The following is a 24,519-nucleotide window of genomic DNA, read 5'->3' on the forward strand; positions in this document are numbered from 1 at the left end:
CCTCTACCATGAAATGCTCCATGTGGGCCTTGCTGTAAACAAGTATCTGATGCTTAGTCGAGTTACCCTTGGTAAACATGATTTACCAGAACGCATTTCTTCTTCTTCTTCTGGTGCGTCTCTCATCCATTTATTGTATATCGCGTACAGTGTTAATTGTTGCCAGGTTCTGTAACAGAAATAAGCGAACAGGTCTATGAAAACAAGGCCAAAAGAAGCCTACTCCACAAAATTAGCAATTTAGATCTAACTAGAGCGGTGCCCGTTGGGCACTGGCCTACTTGGAACAATGCAAGCTGGAAATGCATGCCCCACCCAGTTATTATGTCTGTGTCCCTTTTATGCCCATATATGGTGTTCCTTATCAAGCATGCCCAAATGTGGAGTCGATGCAGAATTATGTCAGAACATCATTGTAATGTCAGAAACAGGCCAGCTCCATATTTGGAGATCAATGGGTGATCAGGTGTGATCAATTGGCTAATTTGGGCCCTGCCCAAAGCCTGCAACTGGCCAACCCTACCCTTTTATGCCCATATCTGGAGTTCTTTGTCAGGCATGCCCAAATGTGGAATCTATGCAGATGTCAGAGGCTTTTGTGCTGGTTCTGTACAACCGACTATCTGACGGACTCGACACCAGGCACTGCACTCCCTGTGGGGGTGTGGGGGTGTCGAATTTGAAGTTGTTGGGGCGAAAAAAATTGAGTTACGTGGATTGCAGACGTACACACGTACGTACGTATACATACAGAGACTTGGTGCATTTTAGAGATATATATATATATATATATATATATATATATATATATATATATATATAAAATATATAAATTCTGCCAGGGGGTCCCTGGCAGAATTTCTTTTCATGTAGGCCTGCGTCCGCATACATGTACACATACATATGGCAGTCCTTGACATGAACTTTGGTATAAATAACTACACTTCTTTACTTTAGAAACAAACCCCCCAAAACAGCAAACACCATTATTTACAAGCAACATTACAGAAAATCAAGTCCAAAGTCGCTTATAATAACTTAATATTAGCAGACATGGCAACACTGATCGTCTACTTCCTTGTTCAAAGAAAGTGCCTATGTGAGGAGAGCAGTTAGTCTGTTTCACCACTCGATGGCGACAAAGTTCCCCTGATGCCTCAATGTACTCAGAATAAAGTATTAACAGGTCAGGTCAGCAGTGCTCTGCTGGGCCCCTATGGCTGGGCCATGGGGCTCTCCACTAGAGCTCTTCACCAGGGTCCCCGCTTCTGAAATTACCCGAGACCCGCATAGGTCGGACCACCGGAGACGTGTTTTATCATAATCACTCGAGCAGGGTCTGAATCGTCCGTATCCCCCGCAGATCTCGGGTCTGTCAATCATTATGTGCATGCATGCCCGAGTGGATCCGACAAGACCCGTAAAGTCTGCACTCTGCTCTGCTGGGCAATGGGTCTCTCCACTCTGCTCCTGGAGACCCATCTGATAGCTTTCTCTCTGTCCCAGATATAAATGAGTCTTTCATTACAATGCGTTAATGGGCAGCCAGCCATGAACCACACATCTAAGCAGTACTTAGTGTTGTATAATAATCTGGGGAGGTATCATAAGTCATCACTAGAAACACATTTTCAAATATAATTTACTGTGTGCCCCTTCCACGCGTCCAAAACAGTTGAGAAATGACTGAATGAGTGCAGTAAAAGTACAATATTTGCCTCTGAAATGTAGTGGAGCAGAAGTAAAAGTATTGGAAATTGGAAATAAGTACAAATACCTCAAAATTGTACTTAAGTACAGTAGCCTACTTAAGTACATGTATTTAGTTACTTTCCACCACTAGTCTACTGTGAATATAATAATAATAGCCTATTCACATTCCATTCATTTTTATACCATGTTTATTTATTCATGAGATGAAAGGGGAAAACAAAGTTACAACAGTGCATGAGATACCGGCTCAGTAATGTCTCCAGAGTCCAGAGTTGAAAAGCAGGCATATGAGTATTAGCAAACCGTTTGATGCTTTGTTTTATTCCTGATTTGTTGCCAGAGGGGCGAGGTTTGCCCCAGAGCCATGCACAAAGTATAAGTATCTGTGGGTTTACACAATCAGTACAGCATTTGAAAGTCATTGTAGTACATTCTCTAATAATACTGTGGCACTCAAGTGGTAGGCCTATTGCACTGGAATCTGGATTTTGCATTGGCAACAAAGTTAAGGTCTACCATATTAAATATAGGTCTGGCAATATTCCTCTATTAAAATAGCTTACGGGTATTTGTTTATGAGCCCCACATTGATTATGAAACTATTTCAATGGAGGGTGTGTGTGTGTGTGTGTGTGTGTGTGTGTGTGTGTGTGTGTGTGTGTGTGTGTGTGTGTGTGTGTGTGTGTGTGTGTGTGTGTGTGTGTGTGTGCGTGTGCGTGCGTGCGTGCGAGAGAGCGTGCACGTGTGTGTTGTCAGTCTGTCACTATATCATTAGCCTCGGTACCCAGGCTTTGATTTTCGGTCGCATTCGGCTCAAACTATATCATTGTCAAATAAAAAACAAGGCCATGAAACATCCATCTGATCTATAACTCAATCTGGGACATGGTGCGATTTGGTGGGCACAGGACAGGGTCAAGCAGGTTAATTATTATTAAAGCCATAGAATGTAACTTAAACCTGTTTACATAACACAACAATATACAAATGTTTAGCCATCATTTCCCTCTATACATACCAGCCAGTTGATTTTGACAACAGATTTTGATTTTAGTTTTAGTCTCATTCATTATTTTTTTTTAATATCATCATCATGTCATAGTTTTAGTCTACGAAATCAACAATGTTTACCTGCAGAAACACACTGCCCTCTTCCTGTATTTTGGTATTTTCACAGTTTTATGTTTTTTGCAAACACACAGTTTGGTTGTACAGATTATGAATTTATCAGAGAACAAGGTGACTCAAGGTGACTCAATCTACCATATGGGCCCTTGGGCACCAGGGGGACCTAAAACAAAATTTCCCCACTAATCAGAATGAAATAAATGGTGTCTACAGAAAATTGTGTTTTATTGTTGGTGAGATTGCAGCTGAAAAGTGCAAAACAGTGTTTAAAGCAGCAACAATGCACTAGATTGGCTGTTGTTCAAGGTGGGTGGCCATGTGAGGTCAGGTGGAGAGGTGATTCTGGTGGAATAAAAGATGGCGGCCGGGAATATAGGCCAATATAACGGCATAAAACCGGCCAAAAATGCCCCAAAACAGCCAAAATTGTGCGCGTGCAAAGTTTTGCACATGCATGTGCAGGGGTGCCCTTCGAGCTTCAGTGCTCAGGGGCCCCAGAGGTGTTAATCCAGCCCTGGAACCGTGACTGGCATCATTAGAAAGCTCGTCTCAAGCAAGTTCAGTTCCTCGCTTTAGCTTGCGTTATGAGCTTGTAGATCTACTATTTTGTGGCGTGCAGCGGTGCTGTGCGACAACGTAACAAGCCATGTACACCTCTAGGTTGCCCTTGTTTCTCTGTGACCCTGGCAGAACATCTCATGACCCCCCTGACCCACTCACTGATGGAGAACAACTATAGGGTATAGCAGTGGCCGTGGTTTTCTGGCACCACTGAAAAATCGGCCATTCATTTTTCCCCATAGAGATTTACAAAAATATTTATATTCTAAGCCTAGAAATAAGCCATCCAGGATCCTTTTGAATCATGACCATGAAAAGATATGAATGACTTTGATATTGTGGAAAAGATTTAAAATACTAAACAAAGGATATTCATTAAATGTAGTATAATATTATATAATTAAATATTAGTTTTTTTCCCAGAGAATAAAAGGTTTTATGGATGAATCAGTCACCAGGATCGTGGATGGGTGGTTCTAGGCTTAGAATAATTTATATAAATATTTTTGAAAATCTCTATGGGGAAAAATGAATGGCAGATGTTTCAGTGGGTACAGCAAATCACGTCCACTACTATGCCCTGGCCTATATGAACTGTCTATGTGGTAAATGTCACACGACTACTACTCCAAGATTGGTAAAACAAACACTACAAACACTTTCTCTTCCCGATCTGGTCCTCTGCGTCACCTTAAACTTTGTGAATACTGCCTGTCAACTGCTTTGATCTTTAGGGAATATCTCCATGTGAATTTAGTCCATCTTCTACTGTAAGTAGTATCGATTCAAGGGTCCATTCGATCGGGAATAGCAGTCAGAGATCACTAGCAAACATTATCCCGAGAGCTCGGCATGCAGATGATGCAAGAGTCCAAACTTGTCATTGAGAAACTTGAAACAATGACCATTGCTGTCTCCATTCATAGCAGTAGTCCAAATCGTCCAGCCAGTCAGGTGACAACGAGGCATTGTACGGCATTGTCACATGAAATCCTGCCACCAAAAAGAGGACATCTCTGCTTTACTGCGGCTGTCGCTCTGTGCCGTTAACATCCAGGCCTCCTTCGTAGTCCAGCTGGCACAGAATCATGTTGTTCTTGAGGAAGAACTTGTCTCCCACACAAAATCTGCAGAGGGTAAGAGAGAGAAATGTAAAATATGTAACATTTGTGAGAGTAAAACATTCCAACCCACTGTGAAAGAGAGCATTTATCTTCAACTTTGTAGTCATTAACCCATTCAAATCGGGAGAGCACAAATCTTCGTTTCTCTGGGGGTCCCTGGCACAAATCATTTTCAGATGGGGGGGGTCTGCGGCCGAATACATATAATTTTGGGGATCCTTCCTTGGCACGGAAACGTTTTAGAACTGGTTTAGAAGGCATTTGTAGAATCGGCCTCAGGTTTAAAATTTAAACCATTAAGACCTGAGGCCGATTCTACAAATGTCCATTTAAACTTTAAATGGACATTTCTCCTGGGGTGGAATGGTCAGCTACCATGCTCAGCTAGCTTGCGAGCTAGTTCAGGCAGAATAACTCGAGACGAGAGGTTAAACACATGCGCATTACTATGTGGGTGTATTCAGCATTCTGCAAGTCCCATACGTCAAGTAACGTCATATGCTGACGTGGCAATCAGCTGACAATTGGTCGGGTTATTTAAGCTCACCCAAGTTCCTTCTGTGTATGCGTTCCTGGTTTGTTGTTATGCACTGTTTGCTCCCACCGCCACCCCAGCACCACCGGTGGAATCTATTAGTTCTGCTCCCCATGGGGTTTTTTTATTGTATATCTATCTCCCTGCTCTTAATGGTTAATGATGGTTGTCTAATGCCTAGCGGGGAGAACCAGCGGCGTAGAAATAGGCAGTGCAGCCAGTGCTGTGCACTGTGGCCCATGAGGGGAAGGGAAAAAAAGAAAAGAAACAGCTGACGGGCCGCTTTTGTGAATACACACACACACACACACACACACACACACACACAAGCAGAAGGGGCAGCTAGCTGAGCTATGGGAACAGGAGGAAGACATGGAACCTGGTGTCTAGCAAGGCGCTAGGCACAGCTCATTGGTCAGTACTCTTCATAGGCATGCAGCAGAGCCAATCACTATGCAGTATCGTATCTTAGCAACTATTTCACCACGCTCCGGTCCACAACATTGAAAAAACTAATGGATGCTGTTGACAGTGCCAACAATCTTATCTACCTCAGAGTCAGAAAGTTCTAGTAGTGAGATAGAACTAAAAAAAGAAGAAAAGCTAAGTGCAGAGCTGAGTGGGAAAAAGATTCAGTGGATTTTTATGAAACAAAAGCTTTTCAATTTGAAAGTGGATATTCAAGCTTTCCCTACAGCTGCAATGTTGGTGAGTTTAATGTCGTTTAATACAAGCAGATGCAAATTGGAGGAATGGGGAGTCAATGGATGGTTTATGGCAAGTCACTTTATATCATTATAATAAATCTAGAGTTGCAAATTGCAAAGGACTGTGCTGTCATGTGCCAGTTAGCCCTGACAGGGACACATATAGTGGCAGCATCATTTACTGATGTTTGCACTGCGTTAATGTTATATCTCACCATACCTGTCACTGTAGCGAGTGCAGAGCACTCATTCTCCAAGCTCAAGTTGATAAAGACTTATTTAAGGAGCAGCATGGGACAAGAGACTCAGTGGACTGGCTACGCTTTCTATTGAGAACTGCAGAGCGAGGGCTTTGCTGACTTTGCTGAGTACAAGGCCCGTAAGGTGACCTTCTAATGAGGGAGTACTCTGGTAACAGCCACATCCATTCCATTCATTAATGCTGTGGTTTTGTAAGGCATATAATGAGCTGTGTCTTTCTTGATGGTTATGCTTATGGACATTCTGTGGAAGTGGAATATATAATCTTTGTACAAGCTTTGTTAGTGTATAATGCTATATTTGAATGTTTGATAGTTTGGAGACATCGGGCTGTGGTAGTTTTGTTTTTGAGCCCAAGTCAGGGCAGGTTGTTTATTGATGATTATATGGAGATTGATGGTGACGGTGGTGGGGGGCCTACAAAATATTCTCGCACCGGGGCCCACCATGAGGTCACTACGCCACTGGGGAGAAAAATGTAGCAGAGCCAGATTCAAGATAAAATATTATATCCACACTTGTATTCACATTCTATAATAACATATTGGGTCATTCTATTCGTGAGTTATGTCGCTGAACTAGGAGACCTGCTTTGTCGAATATTTCTTAGTAAATATTTGACGAGTGTGAGTCACGACGAGTACAGGGATTTGAATCTTACTCCCACCATGTCCTCCGCTCACTCTGTCTCTCGCTTTTTCTGGCTCTTCATTCTCTCCTAACTAATACAAAAATGCAAGTAAATAATAGTAAATTAAGTCAAAGTTGTCCTGTAAGCTGTGTGAACAGTGCAGATTTTCTTTTAAGGGAAAAATGCATTAATATGCATATAAATAGGTAAACAGTGATTATCTGGCAAATACATGGACATTATATTTGAACACACATGGACAAACCTGTACCTTGACATGAACACAGAGAATACACACATTTATCAATAGACCAAGTGTAGCAATATCGAATGGAAAAGTAAGGAACCCCCTCTTTTCCCTTTTTCTTCTTTTTGCTATTGCTAAATACAACGCACAAGTATGAAAAGATAAAAAAGGGGTCCACGGCACTCTGTTCCAGTCAAGTGAAAAAGCCTTTATTTTATGGCATGGCAAAGAGCATTCAAAATGGACCAACGCGTTTTGGCTACAAGCCTTCGTCAGGGTCCCACAACGCACAAGTGCTTAGTATTGATACAATCGATTATTTGCATTGCAAAACGATTCAATACTGATTATTTGCATTGCAAAACGATACGAGATATCAAATGTTATGTTTTGTAGATATCCTGCTCAAAGTCAGTCAAACGAAACGGACAGACAGGATGGGACGGAACATAACCCTTGCACAATAATTAGCAAATGCATGGATTGGTTTAGCCAGAAGGTGATCATATTTAAACTGTGTTTACCCTGGGATAGAATTTGCTAAGCCTGCTCTGCGTGCGTTTACACAAAACCTTGTTTAACATTTATACAGTCACATAACTTCACAGCTGGGACCCGCCCAATAAACCACAGTCTTTTACCATTGGCTACTGAGCAACGCAACTCGACTCCACCATGGGGCAGAGGGTTACATTGCATGTGCCTTGCTTAATTAGTTATGTATTCAGGGACTTGAAAAACAGGTCTGTTTTGTTCCGTTTGCTGAAGGTCTACTTGGAATGTTACACACTGTTACTTTAACTCTCAGAGTTACAATTGAGGATTTATACTGTGTAGTGTTATTGTGTTGAAATGTGTTTTTAATAGCTTTATCGGTTAGGGTGTGTAATATGGCTTTGTAATGTATGGTTTTACAATACCCGGTTGTATTTGACAGCTACATGAAGCGGATATTGATGTGTGAAAAGGAGAATGTTAAACAGGTCATGAAACGTTTTATCACAACTGATCAGCATAATGCTGGAGACAACTAGGAAAATGGAGCCCAGGTTGGGGGGAAAAAACATGCAAGCAAACACACAGTCAAGCAAACAATTCATGTCAAATTATATATGTAATTGGCCCCTGACCCGAATTTGAAAATATGTTGTTTCAGAGACCCCCCCAGAAGTAAGGATATGAGTTAAAAACATTTGCTGTGAACGAATATATATTCAAGATTTTTCAACAGCTAAAGTTTTAAATAATGGTTAAAGTGGTTAAAAGCTGTAAGGTGACACAGATGCGTCCTCAGGTCTAAATGGCTTAAATCATACTGTTATGTACAGTACAGCTCTGTTTCAAAAACCGACATTGTCATATCACAATGACATATCAATCCTCTACCGACATTGGATGACCCCAAATTAACCAAAAGCATAAACTGCATGCCCACTCGCAATTACTAGGCATTACCAGTTTGTCATGTACCATTTGAGAGCATACTGACCTGACGAACGTTGTAGTTTTGTTTCTCAATCTTTACCTCCTTCCATGTGCCATTTGACACATGATAATGATAGGATAGGTACGTGGCTGGCAGCTTAAAATAATAATTTGAATGGGGCTGCAGGCTTTTAAAACCATCATAATTCTGATTCTGTGGTATTTGCAGCACTTGCTTTCAACTCTCTCCCAGCCGCCCCCATATCATCCCACTTTACCCCACTATGACAGTCAGAGTGTAAACTATGGTACACTGGAGTCAGAGTCTAACTCCAGTGTACCGTAGTTTACATGCCCCCGAACAGGCTCAATGAAAGGCAGTGCTCACACAGGGTTCATTTGCCTTCTATACTGCGTTTAAATGTTGCTGTGTAAGTCACGTTCGACTAATGTATAAAAGAAGGACCTACACTACACACCAGCTTGACACCCTGTTTATCAAGACTTTCACAATGACCACTTTCTTGGTGTGTGTCATCGTTAACTCAATTCTTTCTTGATTTTCTTTTATTGGAAACACGAGGCCAGAAAATAAATAGTGTAAGTTTTAAATTACATGAAACCATGCATCTAGTCAGTTATGTTGACGTTGGAGGTCAAAACCAGTGTTGATTTTGTCGATTAATACTATGACAAAGATTGTTCGTCGACTTTTTTCACTTTTTTCATGAAAACTAAGCTATGATGACATAAACTAAGACAGAATATATTGTCAATTTCATCAACAAATAAAAACTAGACTAAAATGTTAGGAATTGACCAATGGACAAGAGATCCATAAGTCATTTTACACTTGGTCACAAGTGTAAAATTAGCTGAAAATAGACAATGTACAAGCTCACGTGTCGTGCTGTGAGCCTGACGCGTTTTGAGCTTGTAGATCTGCTATTTTCAGCAAGTGTAAAATCTGTCATTACGACGGCATTAAGGCCCGCCAAAATACATTTTAGTAACTAAAATCTTTTAGTCGACTAAAACTAAACACTAAAACATTCCAGGTGACTAAAATGTGACAAACTATTCAAGAGACTATGACTAAAACTAAAAATCTAAATTTGCTGTCAACATCAACACTGGTCAAAATCCAGTCTGCATACCACGAAACCTCTCAGCCTCAGGGCGTTACGGCAGCACTAACCTATTTCATCCTGGTCAGTACAGCTATGCGTCATGACACAGTGAGCAACTTCACCGCTGGACACATGCCATGATGCTTAATTCCTTTAGCTGCGGCCATGCTGTCTGAATGCATAGTGATAGAAAGTTAGAAACACATGCCATGATGCTTCCTTTAGCTGCGGCCATGCTGTGCCATGCTGCCTGAATGCATAGTGATTGAAAGCTGAATGCACATTTGTAGAGTGATAATTATAGTCTGCTCTCCACTAATGTTCTTGCACATCCCTCTTTGTGTAGTGTCTTGGTACTGTAAATGTGTAATGTGTAATGTTTGTAGTGTGTTGTATTGTACTGTTCCAGTACCACCTCAGCCTCCTGATCCAAGCCTCACATGTCCACACTGTGGCATGGTATGTGGCACCAGTATCGGGCTTCATAGTCATCTACAGTGGCATCGTCGCCAGCAACAATGACCACTGCCAAACCCACAATGAAGCTACGTCATCTTCGACAACGATGGACTACCAAGGAGGAGGTAGTGTGTTGTGTAGTGTTTTGGTACTGTAATGTGATGCCTGATTTATAGGCTGCATATTCCGCGCAGCGGTGTCTTGCAACGAAAATATCCGATCTACAGTACAAGCACTGGTGTAAATGTAGATCCTACATGTAGAAATTGTAGTTTATTGCGTACTTCCAATTTCCATTTTTCTGTCACCATATGATCACGGTCAGTAGGTATGCAATTTTGCCGCGGCCACTGTCCTCCTTGATGTTGACGTGTTAGCTTTCGGTGGCTAACGATATATAATAATATAAAACATGGATTAAAGAATACAAGCCCTGGAACCCGAGAATCTCGTGTGGCGGGCTAGGGTACTAATTTAACCCTCCGTGTTCCTCGTTTCTGGCGGGCTCCGTGATATCTCTTTGAAAACCTTTGGTGCTTACCGTGCTTCTGATTGTGCGGGGTGAGGACGACACATCTTGACTGCACAAAATCCCTCACTGTCCAATCCTTGGTATCTTTACCATTCATGTGTGCTCTGCGGGCAGCAGCAGTAATAATAACAGCTGCAGCCTATTTTGTCACGATTGCGCTAATGAAACAAAACACTACGCACTGTGATGGTACAGGATTATTATTTCATGCCAAAACAGTCAAGTATCAGAAGATGATGTTACCCAGGTGAAGTAATGCACCACTCTGCATGTTTAACTAAAGTTTTCAACATGTTTTTTTTAAATCATACTATCATCATTGTTGATATAACGCCATTTAGGTCAATGATATAACGTTATGTTGTGACAGTCAACTGTCTTCCGTGAGAACGCTTAAAGGTTTTGGTTCGACCACGCCAGACCCAAATGACCCCCTCTCCAGCGCTGTTTAGGGTCCATACAGCACACAGGCTTATTTTGGGGGGGAACCAAGCAAGCCTGCTGGTGCAGGTGTAGTAGTGTATACCTTCCAGATAACTCAACTGAATTTGATCCCTCAGCCTAATTGCCCCCTCCCCCCGGCCTTTCCCCATTCTTACCTCTGGCGGCAGAGCTGACAAGCGAAGCAGTCTAAATGGTAGACGTTGTCTCTGGCTCTCATCACCATCTCAAAGGCTGGGATCAGTTTACTGCAGGCTGCACAGTTCCCTGTCACCCCAAAGAGCCTGCAGAGGACAGGAAGGAGAGCATTACTGCAGGCTGCACAGTTCCCTGTCGTGTGAATCTATTCTACGTCCGAGCATAGACATGGTAACGCCCCGCCAGGCTCTGATTGGCCTACCGACACTGAGCATAGACATGGTAACGCCCCGCCAGCCTCTGATTGGCCTACCGACACTGAGCATAGACATGGTAACGCCCCGCCAGGCTCTGATTGGCCTACCGACACTGCCGGCCTTACCAGACTTTCCTCCGAGGTGTTATGCTGTTATGCTGGATAGTCTTACGCGAGGTTACTCCATGGTGGAATAATACAAGTACCATATAATACAAGCCAATGACAGCTTGGCACGCATGACAGTAACTTCTATTTTTGTAGAAGAGAAAAACTAATATTGTTTATGCCGTAGTAACCTCGGTCTGTATGGTCTGTATGACCTGATACATTTTGCACAAAGTTCTTAATGTCACTGCTGTTTGATCTGCAACACTGATTACTGTAATTTATTTGCATACATGTGTAAACTTGAAAAATAACTCTTTTCCCTTTTTAGTATAATAGTATTAGTTTACTATAATTAGATTCATACACGATAATCAAAACAAACACTTTATTTAGAACACAGAACGTACATGTTGAATCAATTATTTAATCAAAGCAAACAGCATAAACAATATTAGTTTACCTCTTCTACAAAAATAAAAGTTACAAGTTACAAGGCTCCATTCTGGAGCATCATCTGTCGTGCGTCCCAAGCTGTCATTTTCTGTCCCTCGTATTATACCGTACTTAATAATACAACTTAAAGCTACATTATTTCCGACCACGGAGTAACCTTGCGTCATTTTCACCAAACTATCCACCTCGGGCAGTGTCGGTAGACCAATCAGAGGCCGGCGGGGTGTTACCATGTCTTTGCTCGGACGTAGAATAGATTCACGCTTCCCTGTCACCCAAACAACCTGCAGAGGCAGAGGCAGAGCAGAGCACAGGAAGGAGAGCATGGAAGACGACACAGTGAAAGTTAGATTAAAAAGAGAAAGAAGAAAGGAGGGATAGAGAAGGAAAGCAATAAAGAGAGAAGACAAGTGGGGGAGACAGAAGAGATGACAGGGAGATCAAAGCTTGTAAAGAAAAACAGAAGGAAGTACAGAAAGAAAGAAAGAAAGAAAGAAAGATGGAAGAAGCATAGAGGGAGAGATGAAAGGCATGAGTGAGGATCTGTATTAGTATGTGGATTTGAGTAATAATTAAGTGAGAACTAATGGAAATGCTACTCAAAACAGCAGGTCCTTGTTTCTGAGTGTTTTAAACTATTTCTGCAAATAACTTTAAAGTCTTTGTTCTACTCTACTCTACGTAATTCAAGTTTGACACGTGGGACAAAATCAGCACTAGAGTTTAGTTTAGCCAATCAGGGAAATAAATGTAGCATGCCTGTCATTGACAACCTGTGACAAAATCCAGATGGTCTTTACGGCAGTAATGCCACTCATCTGGCGGGCCCAAGCAGATTAAAACAATCGCTGCAGAGAATTCGCTAATACTCTTTGGCTGCTGGTCTAATGAACATGAACCAGGGTGAGCAACGTGTTTCTCTCCATCCACCTGGAGAGAAAAGGTCTTGGAAGAGCCATTAAAGAGGAAGTACATCCCCAGATGGAGGCAGTGATGTCTCGAACAAGACGGCTCGCTGAGAGAACTTCAGAAGACAAATGAAAATGTCATGGAACAAGTAGCCTCGGAAACCCAGACGTTCAAGTGGCCAGTGAGAGAACAAAAGCAAGGCTCTAATTAACAGAATGTTCTGATCTAACGAGGAGCCTTAGTCCTTCGGTAGGCACCTGGTGAGGGTCCGCCCCCCCCCTCCTTAACGAGGGTACGAAGCTTGATGCTAATTCTCTACTAATGGTCCAATTAAAAGAAATCACATGGTTTTAATCCCGGTCTTCAAAGGGGTTTTGGCCTGCGCCGTTGCAATGATGAGGAAAACAGGAGGCAATCTAGCCAATTTAACTGTCAAAAGGGGTTTTGGTCTGTATAAGAGCAGCGCGGCTAATGAGAGACTTAGCCCCAACCAAATCCAGCTGGATCCTACACGAGACTAACACATGAGCTCAGCAATGTGGCGGAGATATCAGGAGTTCTCCCACAGACCTGACGCCAATCCGTCTTTACTCCTGGGAAGCACATAGAGCCTGACCGATATATCGCTTTGGACGATATTTCGGCCCTTATTTGACTACATCGGTCTTGGCAATTAATTATGCAGCCAAATGTGTCCCGGTTTTTAACCTTTAAAATGTTTATTTTGCAAAAATAGAAAATATTCAAGTGCACGTGCCATAGTGCTTAAGGTCCCAGCCTTACTCATCTCCGAAGAGAAAAGCCCTTTTAGTGGTTAAATAATAGAATGATTAGTTGTTTATGTACATTTTATATTACCTTTTTGGATTGTTCGTTTTATAAGTAAAGCTGCTCTAATTGATATTTGTTTGGTTAAAACAATATGTTTATGCTTATGAAGTTAAATCTCTATATTGATATACATTATTGCTATAATTGCTAATAAGTATACAGTGTTTCTTTGGTAACTGGGGTCTCACCATCTCTCCAGCTCTTTAAAAAAACACAAAACAAATGGGTCAAAGATCTGGATCGGACGCACAAATGTGGCATCGATCAGGCTCTGGGAAACACTTGGGACTGTAACACTGACTGTATAATGAAAGATTCCATTATCATATCCCATTCAGTGGACTCCTTCAGCAGTTTATTAGCATGACTGATCTCATTGCAGACTGACACAGTTCATGCAATGCTCAGGGGTCATCGCCATGTTGGCTTGTGGTGGACATTTCTGTCAATATAATTTTGTTTTGCCACGTATGGACATACAAAATGAGTGGACAATAAAAATTCCAGAAACACATGAATAGATAGCCCTGAATAACAGGTCTGTAACATGGAGTGTTCAAATGGAACCTCAAACGGACCCGTTTGGTTCCATTTGAAATAACTAGGGCTGTTAATGTAGTCTACCAATATGCACAGTTTTGAAAATGATCTCAATTATCCAGCTCAAGTAATAGATGGGTTGGTGCCCTTAGTGGTGTGTGGGCCACCCTCAACCGCTCAATGCCAAAATTGACATGTTTGGCCAGGGACCCACATCTGAAAAGACTCACTGTGACTATTAATATATAAGTATAATTGCCAATCTTCAGTTCACTAGTCCTTTATGAAAAGCTCTAAAACCTATGTAGCAGTCAGTAGTCCTTCCTGAAGACCAGAAGCTCTTTGGGGTGACAGGGAACTGTGCAGCCTGCAGTAAACTGATCCCAGCCTATACTATCTTCCTTGGCCAAGGGGTGATTCTCCTTTTGGACTAGCCTCGGCCCCCCCCCCCCCCCCATGAGGGTGACCCAGGTTTAAATCCAGGTGGTTGAGAACATTGGGGACTCATCTGGATCGGGTTTCCTACTGGAGGGAGGGCAAAGGGGGGTGAGTGTGTAGCAGAGTAACCCTGCCATGGAGAACAGAAACCTAAACATCTCCCATCATGGCCACGCAGGCTTCCCTTTTGGACGAGCAGTAAATCAGCAGTAGATGTTGGAAATCCAGGTGGTTGTATTTAAATATGTCATCTACAAATATGAAATAATGAACATGCAGTAAATATTTATACTTTCATTGTCAATGGCATTTAATGTTTGTGTTGACACAAAAAGACGATTTGTTCAGACACATATGACGTAAATTCTCCTTTCATTGTCAATGGCAAATGTGACAAAAAGTTGTGACAAAAGGCATATAGGAGAGGCTAGCACCCCTCAAAAACTTGGAAAGTGAGAACTACTGATTTAAAATCTGCCTCATGAGGTCTTAAATGGGTTAAGATGTAATTGATTGTGACCATGGCACTGAACAGCATACCAGAATATAAGGATTAATTACTGTCAGACATTTCAATACTCTATACTCAAACACATGCCTGTGGAAGCATGACCTCGGGGGACCTCAGGTCATCATGACTTTACCTCAGGTAATCCCTGCGACAGAGAATGAGGTTGGCGCGGGTGTAGAGGGTGGAGCCCGGCGTCTGGCCCAGGCGACAGTCACAGCAGGCACATTTCAGACAGTCCTCGTGCCAGTACCTGTCCAGAGCCTGCAGCAGGAAGCGGTCCCGGATCCTCCCGTTGCACCCGGCGCAGCCTCTCGGCTTCTCCCTGGACTGGAGGGACACCAGAGAGACACCTAGACAGCAAAACGGAGACATATGAGACAGACATGAGTAACACATGACAGACGTGAGTAGAAACAAGACAAACGTAGACACAGAGAGACACCTGACAGCAAGACATATGAGACAGATATGAGTAAGACATGTCAGACATGAGTAGAAAGACAAACATAGACACCGAGAGACACCTGACAGCAAGACATATGAGACAGATATGAGTAACACATGACAGACATGAGTAGAAAGACAAACATAGACACCGAGAGACACCTGACAGCAAGACATATGAGACAGATATGAGTAACACATGACAGACGTGAGTAGAAAGACAAACATAGACACGAGAGACACCTGACAGCAAGACAGAGACATATGAGTCAGACACATGAGTAGAAAGACAAACACAGACACAGAAAGACTCTTGCCGGCAGGTGTCTTTCTGTGCAGCAAGACAGAAACAGGTAGAGTAGTCCAGTGGTTCTCAAACGCTTTCATATCAAGGACCCCCAAATTTACATTTATTAGCCCGCAGACCCCCATTTGAAAAGATTTGCAAGGGACCCCCATAACTTCCATAAGAGAAGATCTTTATGGCTCTCTAGCAGTGATTCTCAACCATTTTAATTCCAAGGACCCCAGTTTGACAAAAATGTTTTACCTGCAGCTAGCTAGGGTCCATTTGGTTCCATTTGTATAAACTTTCAGAGTTACAGTCCCATAAGGGTCCATTTGGTTCCTAACTATCATTTAGCTGGGGAGTGGGGACCCCCTGGAACTCCCTCAAGGTCAAGGACCCCTGGGGGTCCGGACCCCACTTTAATTGAGAACCACTGGAGTAGCCTATCAGAAAAGAAGAATGCGGAGGAGAGTCAGAGATGAGGCAGGCAGACAGATACAGAATTATAGTTATAGACCAATTACAAATGACACAATGAAAGCAGCAGTAGCCTATGATGAAAATGAAGCTACAAATATTGTCAAAACAACTGCATTAAATCTAAGGTTGTTGATACACAATAACATTAAATCACTATAGGCTATGGTTGTTAACCTATACACAATAATAACAGGCAGGCTATGTTCTAAGTAAAACTATATTTGTAGCTGCTATGCCTAGCTATCTCTGAAGCAATTTTGCTTTGCAGGTGGCCCTCACTTAATGAAGTGATAGGTAAACCCAAAGTTAACTTCTCAACAGAATCATTGAAGTGCAGGAATGATAATAAAAAAAATTACACTCACTGGCTTCCTTGTCCAAAACCATAGTTTTTATATATTAATTGACAGCAATTCCTGCTAGAAAAGAAATCGCTTTCTCTGCAGTCAGTCAGTCAGTCAGGGATTTACGGTATGATCTTGACAGTTTTCAGTAGCCTATCAAACTTCAGCAAAGCGCGTTATTAGGCCTATCATCTCGGAACAAATCGAGGAAAACGCAAAACGGTCATCATGGTCGATTGGTCGTGGACTCCAGTCCGGACGGAGTGGAAAAAAGAAGGAAAAAAACGTGCGCGTAAAAACCTAATAAGGATGCCTGGATGCGAGTAGTGAAAGCACCGATTAGATCAGAAGAACTGCGGCTGCTCCCTCCTCTCCATGTCAGCTCGGTTGGAAGAATGAATGTCCTCAAGAGAGAGAGAGAGACTCCAGCATTATCTTGCAGTCGATGGCGAACCGAGGTAACCACTGGTGTTTAATCTCTCTTATAAGCTTTAAACACTTCAAACAATCTCAATCCTCTCTCGGTGCCTTTATTTCCCTCTCGCTCGACAACCCGGTTTCACTCTAGCTAGCCCATGTAAAAAAAACTCCCACAGTCAGTCCAATAGCTGCCCAATGCTAATTATATGAAGTCATTATGCTTAGATCTGATAGTCCCCCCCCCCCACCCCTCTTTAAATCAATTATTCAATACACAGTCGCACCACACCAGGAGTCAGGACAGGACAGCCCAGAGCCTGAGGTGGTTTACAATGAGCTTATATTGAAGTCCAAGGACACCAATTATCTCCAGGGCGCTCTATAGTTTTCTTTTTCAACCGAACAGATCAGATGCATTGCTATTGTGCGTGCCCCCGCCCCCCCCTCTCGCTCCGTGTGCGCGCGCGCGTGTGTGTGTGTGTGTGTGTGTGCGTGCGTGTGTGAGAAGAGGGACCCCTATTGAAAAAGATCTAAGACCCAGGTGGGGCGGGGGGCACAATAGTAATTCTACAACTGTGTGGGAGGAGAGACACTAGAAGTCCTATATGATTGCATTAAACAACGGTAAAACGTTGCCACTCACTTTGACTGGTGTGTTTGGTCCGACATACTATTAGTCATGAGTCCGACACCCTATACTCAAAACAAAACCCAACCCTAAACCTAACCTGCAGGAAGCCAGGGGTTAGTCTTAACCTGCCACGGGTTAGTTGTAACCTGCCACGCATGCCGGGAGCCACGGGTGAGTTGTAACCCGCAGCATGGGTTAGTTAATTGTAACCGGCAGCGCATGTCGGGACGACTCGGGAGCCACGGGTGAGTTTTAACCCTCAACACAGGTTAGTTGTTTGTAACCTGCCACGCATGTCGGGAGCCACGGGTGAGTTTTAAACCGCATCACGGGTTAGTTGTAACCTGCCACGCATGTCGGGAGCCACGGGTGAGTTTTAAACCGCATCACGGGTTAGTTGTAACCTGCCACGCATGTCGGGAGCCACGGTGAGTTTGAATCCGCAGCACGGGTTAGTTGTAACCGGCAGCGCATGTCGGGAGCCACGGTGAGTTTTAATCCGCAGCACGGGTTAGTTGTAACCTGCCACGCATGTCGGGAGCCACGGTGAGTTTTAAACCGCATCACGGGTTAGTTGTAACCGGCAGCGCATGTTGGGAGCCACGGGTGAGTTTTAATCCGCATCACGGGTTAGTTGTAACCGGCAGCGCATGTTGGGAGCCACGGTGAGTTTTAATCCGCAGCACGGGTTAGTTGTAACCGGCAGCGCATGTTGGGAGCCACGGTGAGTTTTAATCCGCAGCACGGGTTAGTTGTAACCTGCCACGCATGTTGGGAGCCACGGTGAGTTTTAATCCGCATCACGGGTTAGTTGTAACCTGCCACGCATGTTGGGAGCCACGGTGAGTTTTAAACCGCATCACGGGTTAGTTGTAACCGGCAGCGCATGTTGGGAGCCACGGTGAGTTTTAAACCGCAGCACGGGTTAGTTGTAACCGGCAGCGCATGTCGGGAGCGTCGGACTGTTAGTATGTCTAACCAACGTATGCACTTACTGTATTCATGTGCATACCCTCTATAGAGCGTCGCAGCCCCGCCCCTACCAGGCTCCAGGAAACGATTCTCTGTTCATTTTCCTCATAGACTTTTCAAAAAGTATTTATTTAAAGACCTTTTAAGCGATTTGTCGTGACAAATCATGCCAACAAACACATTTTTTTGGGGCCGAACAAAGAATTAGAACACTTTTTTTTGTTGTTGTTTTTCTTCTTTGTAATTATTTGTTTGTTCCAAAATATTGTGTTTATTGTCATGATTTGTCAAGACTCGAGTTGGCTTTGTCCGCGGCGTAACCGTGTTTAGTTTAAATAAATACTTTTTGAAATGTCTATAGGGAAAAATGCTTTGGGAATCATTTCCTAGGCCTGGTGTCGCCATGACAGGGGGCGGGACTGCGACGCTCTATATCAGCCCCTGTTTGACGTTGACGGGTCCTGTGGCGTTGTAGGTTGACGAAGACGGATGCTTTACCCTCCTCTGCCTATTGATATGCAACTCCAATGAACGGGGCTGAGTCAGCAGAGGCGGACTTCGCACCATGTGGCGCGGCCACTCCCTCGCCTATGACGGCTCGCTCTCCTCTGGCCTGGGTTGCCTCACGGTGGGTTCAAGTCTAAACTGCATACAGTATACTGTACTGTAAGTACTGTACTATACTAATGTCTGTACTTCACCAGACGTTCAAGTCTATACTGTACTTCACGTGTGTGTGTGTGTGTGTGTGTGTGTGTGTGTGTGTGTGTGTGTGTGTGTGTGTGAGAGAGAGAGAGATGGAAAAAGAAGAAAATAGAGATAGATTTGATATCCCTGATACCCCCTTAAGCAATTACCATTAACCTGATGTCTGTTTAGCACCATCCTCCATTCACAAATTCTGTGAGTGTGCATGCATAATTTTGCATATGTTATTTTTATGTTTGTACTGTTCATTTCTATGTTTGTTTTAGTGGTCTTTTGAAGTAGACAAACAGGCCTATACAGTTCTACCATATTCTATTCTATTCTAGTCAGCAATATCGATATGTCAGAGTCAGACTCGACCATATAGCTTCAACACAGTGGACAAGGAGCTATATTATAGCTCATTGTCCACTGTGTTGAAAACCAGGGCCATCTCCTTCCTCTCCCAAACAGATCATCAAGCCTAAATCCTGCTCATTAGAGCCAGGCACAAACAACTGTTCCAGCATGGCCTCTAGTTCGGGTCACACTAATTAACCAGCCCTATTGACAGCCTACACCCTCATTATCCTCCCTCTCATCCGATCGTTGGGACGTCAAGACAGCTAACGATCAATACACTAATTAATCAGTGGATACGGCTCCGGGTTTTGCCGTCCATTTGTGAGACACATGGGAGCTAATTACTTCAATTATGAATGCGTCTAATTAAATAGCTTTGTTAGGTAACCATTGTTGCAGCCTCTCTCTCAGTGCCTGTAGTGAGGGAGAACAGTGCATTAGTGACATATTGTCTTTATTTTGACATATAGGCCTTGCTACATCAATGCCAAATACAGCCTGGAATGAACGTAGTAACACACTATTCACAGCCAGGGTCCATTAGGCTAATTGCGCTAAAAGGGAGTTTTCTCGTTGACATTAAAGGTGAGTGGGGGTAGATGGCTGCTACGGCTCTAATTAGCAGTCTGGGGAAATAGGAACCCTTTTTGGGCCATCTGCTGTTGCTGCCTGCAGTGCCTGGTTGTCACGTACTTGGTGAAAGGAGCAGGAAGACATTTGGATGGTGTTTTTGTTCAGTGTAAACTAAAGGCTTGTTTATCAGTCACGATGCCTTTGCAGTTTGGGTCAGAGGAGTTTCTATGATTCTGCCCTGCATTGGCTATGCTACTTTCGCTTTTAAATCTCACATGGAACTCAGACCAGCCTCTCCTCTTTAGCGTATTTAAAAATAATGTTTTTGCTACTCACCAAAACAAAGGCGGGTTGTGTTATTAGAAAGCCTACTTTCCTTAGTGGATGCACTCTGAGCCCCCCACCACACGTATAAACGGTACTTTTTGCCCAGAATGCCCTCCTAGACCTTTGAGACACAGACAAATGGTGGCATTTTCCTGGGCGGTTAGCTCAACTGTCTGGGCACCTAGGCTGCTGAGCCGCGGGTTCGACTCCCGATCGCGGCGGCCTTTGCCACATGTCTTCCCCCGCCATCTCTCTCCCCATTTCCTGTCAGATTACTTTCATCCTATCAATAGGCAGAAAAAAGCCCAAAAATGGTGGCATTTTATTAAGAAGACAAAAGAGTGGCCGCACACACTGATCGCCAAAGTGCAGTGTGTGTGTGTGTGTGTGTGTGTGTGTGTGTGTGTGTGTGTGTGTGTGTGTGTCAATGCATTTCCAATGGGAGTCACATGGTTTGAAGACAACACTTTGTTGCATGGAGGGGGGAGGGCAGAAGACAGCCATGCAACAAGGTTGTGTCATGAAACCATGTGACTCCCATTGGAAATGCATTGAGGCGACCATGACACACAGAAGACACAGGACACAAGTGTGTGAGTGAGGCCTAGGCAACAAGCCTTTGTGTGTATTGTATTGTTTACAAGCCTAATTGCCTGGTGGAAAAAGCTGCATGTCTGGGCTATGAGGCTGCAGTAGCGCTTCCCATGGTTGGGGTGGATCAGATGCTTCCCATGGTTGGGGTGGATCATAGATCCTTGATGATCATATGGTCCTTGATGATAATCCAGGATCAGAAACCGATCGAAGCGCTCTCTACTCAGGGAGAGTCTTGAGGAGTAGTCTTATATAGCTGGGTGCAGATTCATGAAGATACAAAGAAGAAGGAATATCCACACCTTTTTATATCCGCACCTTTTTATACTGAAAATGTTTGGCTCTCCAAGTACCACCATAATAAATGACATGTATTATTTATTTAGTTAGTTAAAATACAGGAGCGTATACCTGCCCTTTTTGTTCCATTCCTAAGCCACTAATCAGCACAACTGATGATATTTCTAACATGATTAATCCATTCTCTAATCTTCTATTAACGGCTAGGTGTGCTGTCATGCTCATTTCAGCACGGCTGGATAGCCTCTATTTCAACCAATTGCTTAGTCAGAAGAACTACCTGTAGTAATATAAATAGTTCATTCCACCTTTGTCTTTTTTCTCCTTTTTTGGGCGACTTCTCTGTGTACCACAAGAGGTTCAAGTACCACCAGTGGTACAAGTACTAGTGGTTGGGAACCTCTGCTCTACGGGGCAGTGCAGTTGCAGCCATGCCAGGCAGTGATGCACCCAGTCAGGATGCTCTCAGTGGGTGCTTCTGTAGAAGTACTCCATAGGATCTTGGGCCCCATGCCATGAAGTTGCCTGAGGTGACCAAGTGTCCGGTGTGCTCATCCCAGCGGAGGTCTTTTGGTGGTGTTTTGGTTGTCATTAAGAAACTCTCTCTGTAGCATGCAGACCCTGTGATGTAGACGGGTCGAGCATCTCTCCTCTTTGTAGCAGACCCTGTGGTGTAGACAGGGTCGAGCATCTCTCCTCTTTGTAGCAGACCCTGTGGTGTAGATAGGGTCTACCATCTCTCCTCTTTGTAGCAGACCCTGTGGTGTAGATGGGGTCTACCATCTCTCCATAGCAGACTCTGATGTAGACAGGGTCGAGCATCTCTCCTCTTTCTGGAATGCACGATCAGCTCCTTTTGGTTTGTCGATGTTGAGTAGAGGGGTTGTTAATTCTCCTGCCATTGTTTCACGTTATTGACCTCTCCTCCAGTATAGGCCATCTCGCTGTTGTCAGTGATCAGGCCTATCACTGACATGTTATCGGCAAAACGTAATCATTAAATTGGATATGTGTGATGCCATGCAGTCATGGGTGTACGGAGATTATATAGTCTGAATTAGTCCCTGAATAGATTGCTATACTACTGTAGAATGAAAGTACTGCAGTACTCTGGGACCACAACACACAGCTAGGAGTTAAGGAGAGTCACTACTGTAGGGAATGGTGCTTGACTTGTGCTCTACCACCACACATTGATGCTCCGGAGAGGGATGAGCAGGGAAAAGGGAGGACGTGTGATTTAGCGGGAAACATTATTAGTATTTATCAGAGATGCTTCAGAGAAAAGGTTCCTGTATTCTCGCCAGAGTCTCAAGTGTCTGGAGGAGAGCCAGTGTCCTCATGCACAACTCTAGCTGGTGGACTTTTTCCAGAGTGTCGGACGCTATGCTCACCAGCTGTGAGATTAAGGGGAACTGATCGATGGCCCCTCTGATTGGCCCTCCCCCTGTGTGTCCCAGCGGCATCCAATCCCCTTTGTTGGATGGCTGTCTTCAACTGAGCCAAAACCAATTCCTCCTCCATGCCAGGGCCGAATAAGATCGCTGACCTGAAGCTGAGAGGCCACACTTGGAGGCTCTGCTGTCATCCATCTCTCCGCCCCTGGAAATGAGAAACACAAGCAGGGAGAAAAGAGAAGGGTAATGGAGAGATGCTGGAGAGGAAGAGAGAAAGAGTCCGCACAGAATCAAGTTCAAGTTTAGTCAATGTTATATATGGTGCAGCACAATAGTTACTTTTACAGAGACCTGAGATTTAAACTATGATTTTAATATACCAGTCAAGATATGTGTGCACGCGTGTGCATGTGCATGCGTGCGTCGGCACGTGTTTGCATGAGTGCGAGGTGTGTCTGAGTGAGGAAAAGGCCTGTGTGTCTGAGTGGGGAAAAGGCCTGTGTGTCTGAGTGAGAAAAAGGCCTGTGTGTCTGAGTGAGGAAAAGGCCTGTGTGTCTGAGTGAGAAAAAGGCCTGTGTGTCTGAGTGAGGAAAAAGCATGTGTGTCTGAGTGGGGAAAAGGCCTGTGTGTCTGAGTGAGGAAAAGGCATGTGTGTCTGAGTGGGGAAAAGGCCTGTGTGTCTGAGTGAGGAAAAGGGAAAGTTGCTGCTGACTTGCTGAGTTCATTAAAATTGTTTAACATAAGCTATAGCCTATATTATTGCTATAGAGATGGCCCACTGCAATTATTAATGTCAATTTTGACTGATTCCATAAACTGCTTATATTGCATAACCGTACGTAGTTGATGCTGTAAGTAGGCTATGCTGTATGTATAAGTTTAGTATACTTTGGTGGGACACTATAACTGCAAGGCTAAGCAGATTGATTTCCACTCATGGGCACTATAAATGTACCTCCCTTCTAGAGCATGCTGTTTGCAGCAAGCAAGTGGTAACAGAAGTCTAATGCCATCTAGTGGTTACAAATGGGAACTATCCCTAGCCTGATTATCAGACTGTAGCTTGAGATGCAGTCCACTCAGAGAGTGGGTGGGATCTTTGTGCTGGATCCAGGCTAAACTATCCCTGTTTTGTACACCCTAGCCTCAGTCTATACCATAGACTGTAAAAAAGGCTCTATACCCAGGCTTTCATTTCACACTTTCCCTGGCTGCAAGCTTGCCGTTTTTAGAAAAGGGTTTAAAGGACACAACAAACTAACAAAAGTTAAATTTGTTCAGGGTGTTTTAAGGTTACTTATACTGTACTTTAGTGGGTCCAACATTTGCTAAAAACTATACATAACAGGTATATTGAAGAGCATTTAAAATCATACATGTGTGAACTGAGTGGTGCAACTATACATTTATTGTTATAGTTACTGTACTGTACTGTACTGTGCTCTGTACTGTTGATACTCTGTACTATACTGTATTGTAGTGTACTGTAGTGTGCGGCGGTCCCTGGAACATCCAGACCCAGGGGGCCAGCCCAGTTCCGGCGAGCTTCCCAGTGTCCAAAACAGTCGAGAAATGACAGAGTTACCATGTGGGGGTCCCCGGAACATCCAGACTCCC

General features: G+C 43.6%; 1 protein-coding gene across 1 annotated transcript; it reads right to left on the bottom strand.

Annotated features, from left to right (window-relative positions):
- Nucleotides 1–1,917: 1,917 nt before the first annotated feature.
- LOC308313953 (LIM domain only protein 3-like) lies at nt 1,918–17,200 on the bottom strand. The gene is made up of 4 exons (XM_080761294.1): nt 16,660–17,200; nt 15,215–15,431; nt 11,053–11,178; nt 1,918–4,529 (listed from the first exon to the last, which is right to left on the bottom strand). Exons 1-4 carry the CDS (start codon nt 16,679–16,681, stop codon nt 4,424–4,426), a joined length of 471 nt encoding a protein of 156 aa, XP_080617420.1. The 5' UTR covers nt 16,682–17,200; the 3' UTR covers nt 1,918–4,423.
- Nucleotides 17,201–24,519: the final 7,319 nt, after the last annotated feature.

The sequence above is a fragment of the Protomyctophum bolini genome, assembly GCF_963924005.1.
Source record: "Protomyctophum bolini genome assembly, chromosome: 4".
Classification (NCBI taxonomy): domain Eukaryota; kingdom Metazoa; phylum Chordata; class Actinopteri; order Myctophiformes; family Myctophidae; genus Protomyctophum; species Protomyctophum bolini.

Coding starts and splice junctions, on each gene's coding strand:
- LOC308313953 (XM_080761294.1), bottom strand. CDS start 16,681: ATGGTTTTGGACAAGGAAGCCA. Junction 11,179..15,214: donor TGTCGCAGGGATTACCTGAG/GTAAAGTCATGA, acceptor TGTCCTCTGCAG/GCTCTTTGGGGTGACAGGGA. Junction 4,530..11,052: donor TGTCAGCTCTGCCGCCAGAG/GTAAGAATGGGG, acceptor TACCCTCTGCAG/ATTTTGTGTGGGAGACAAGT.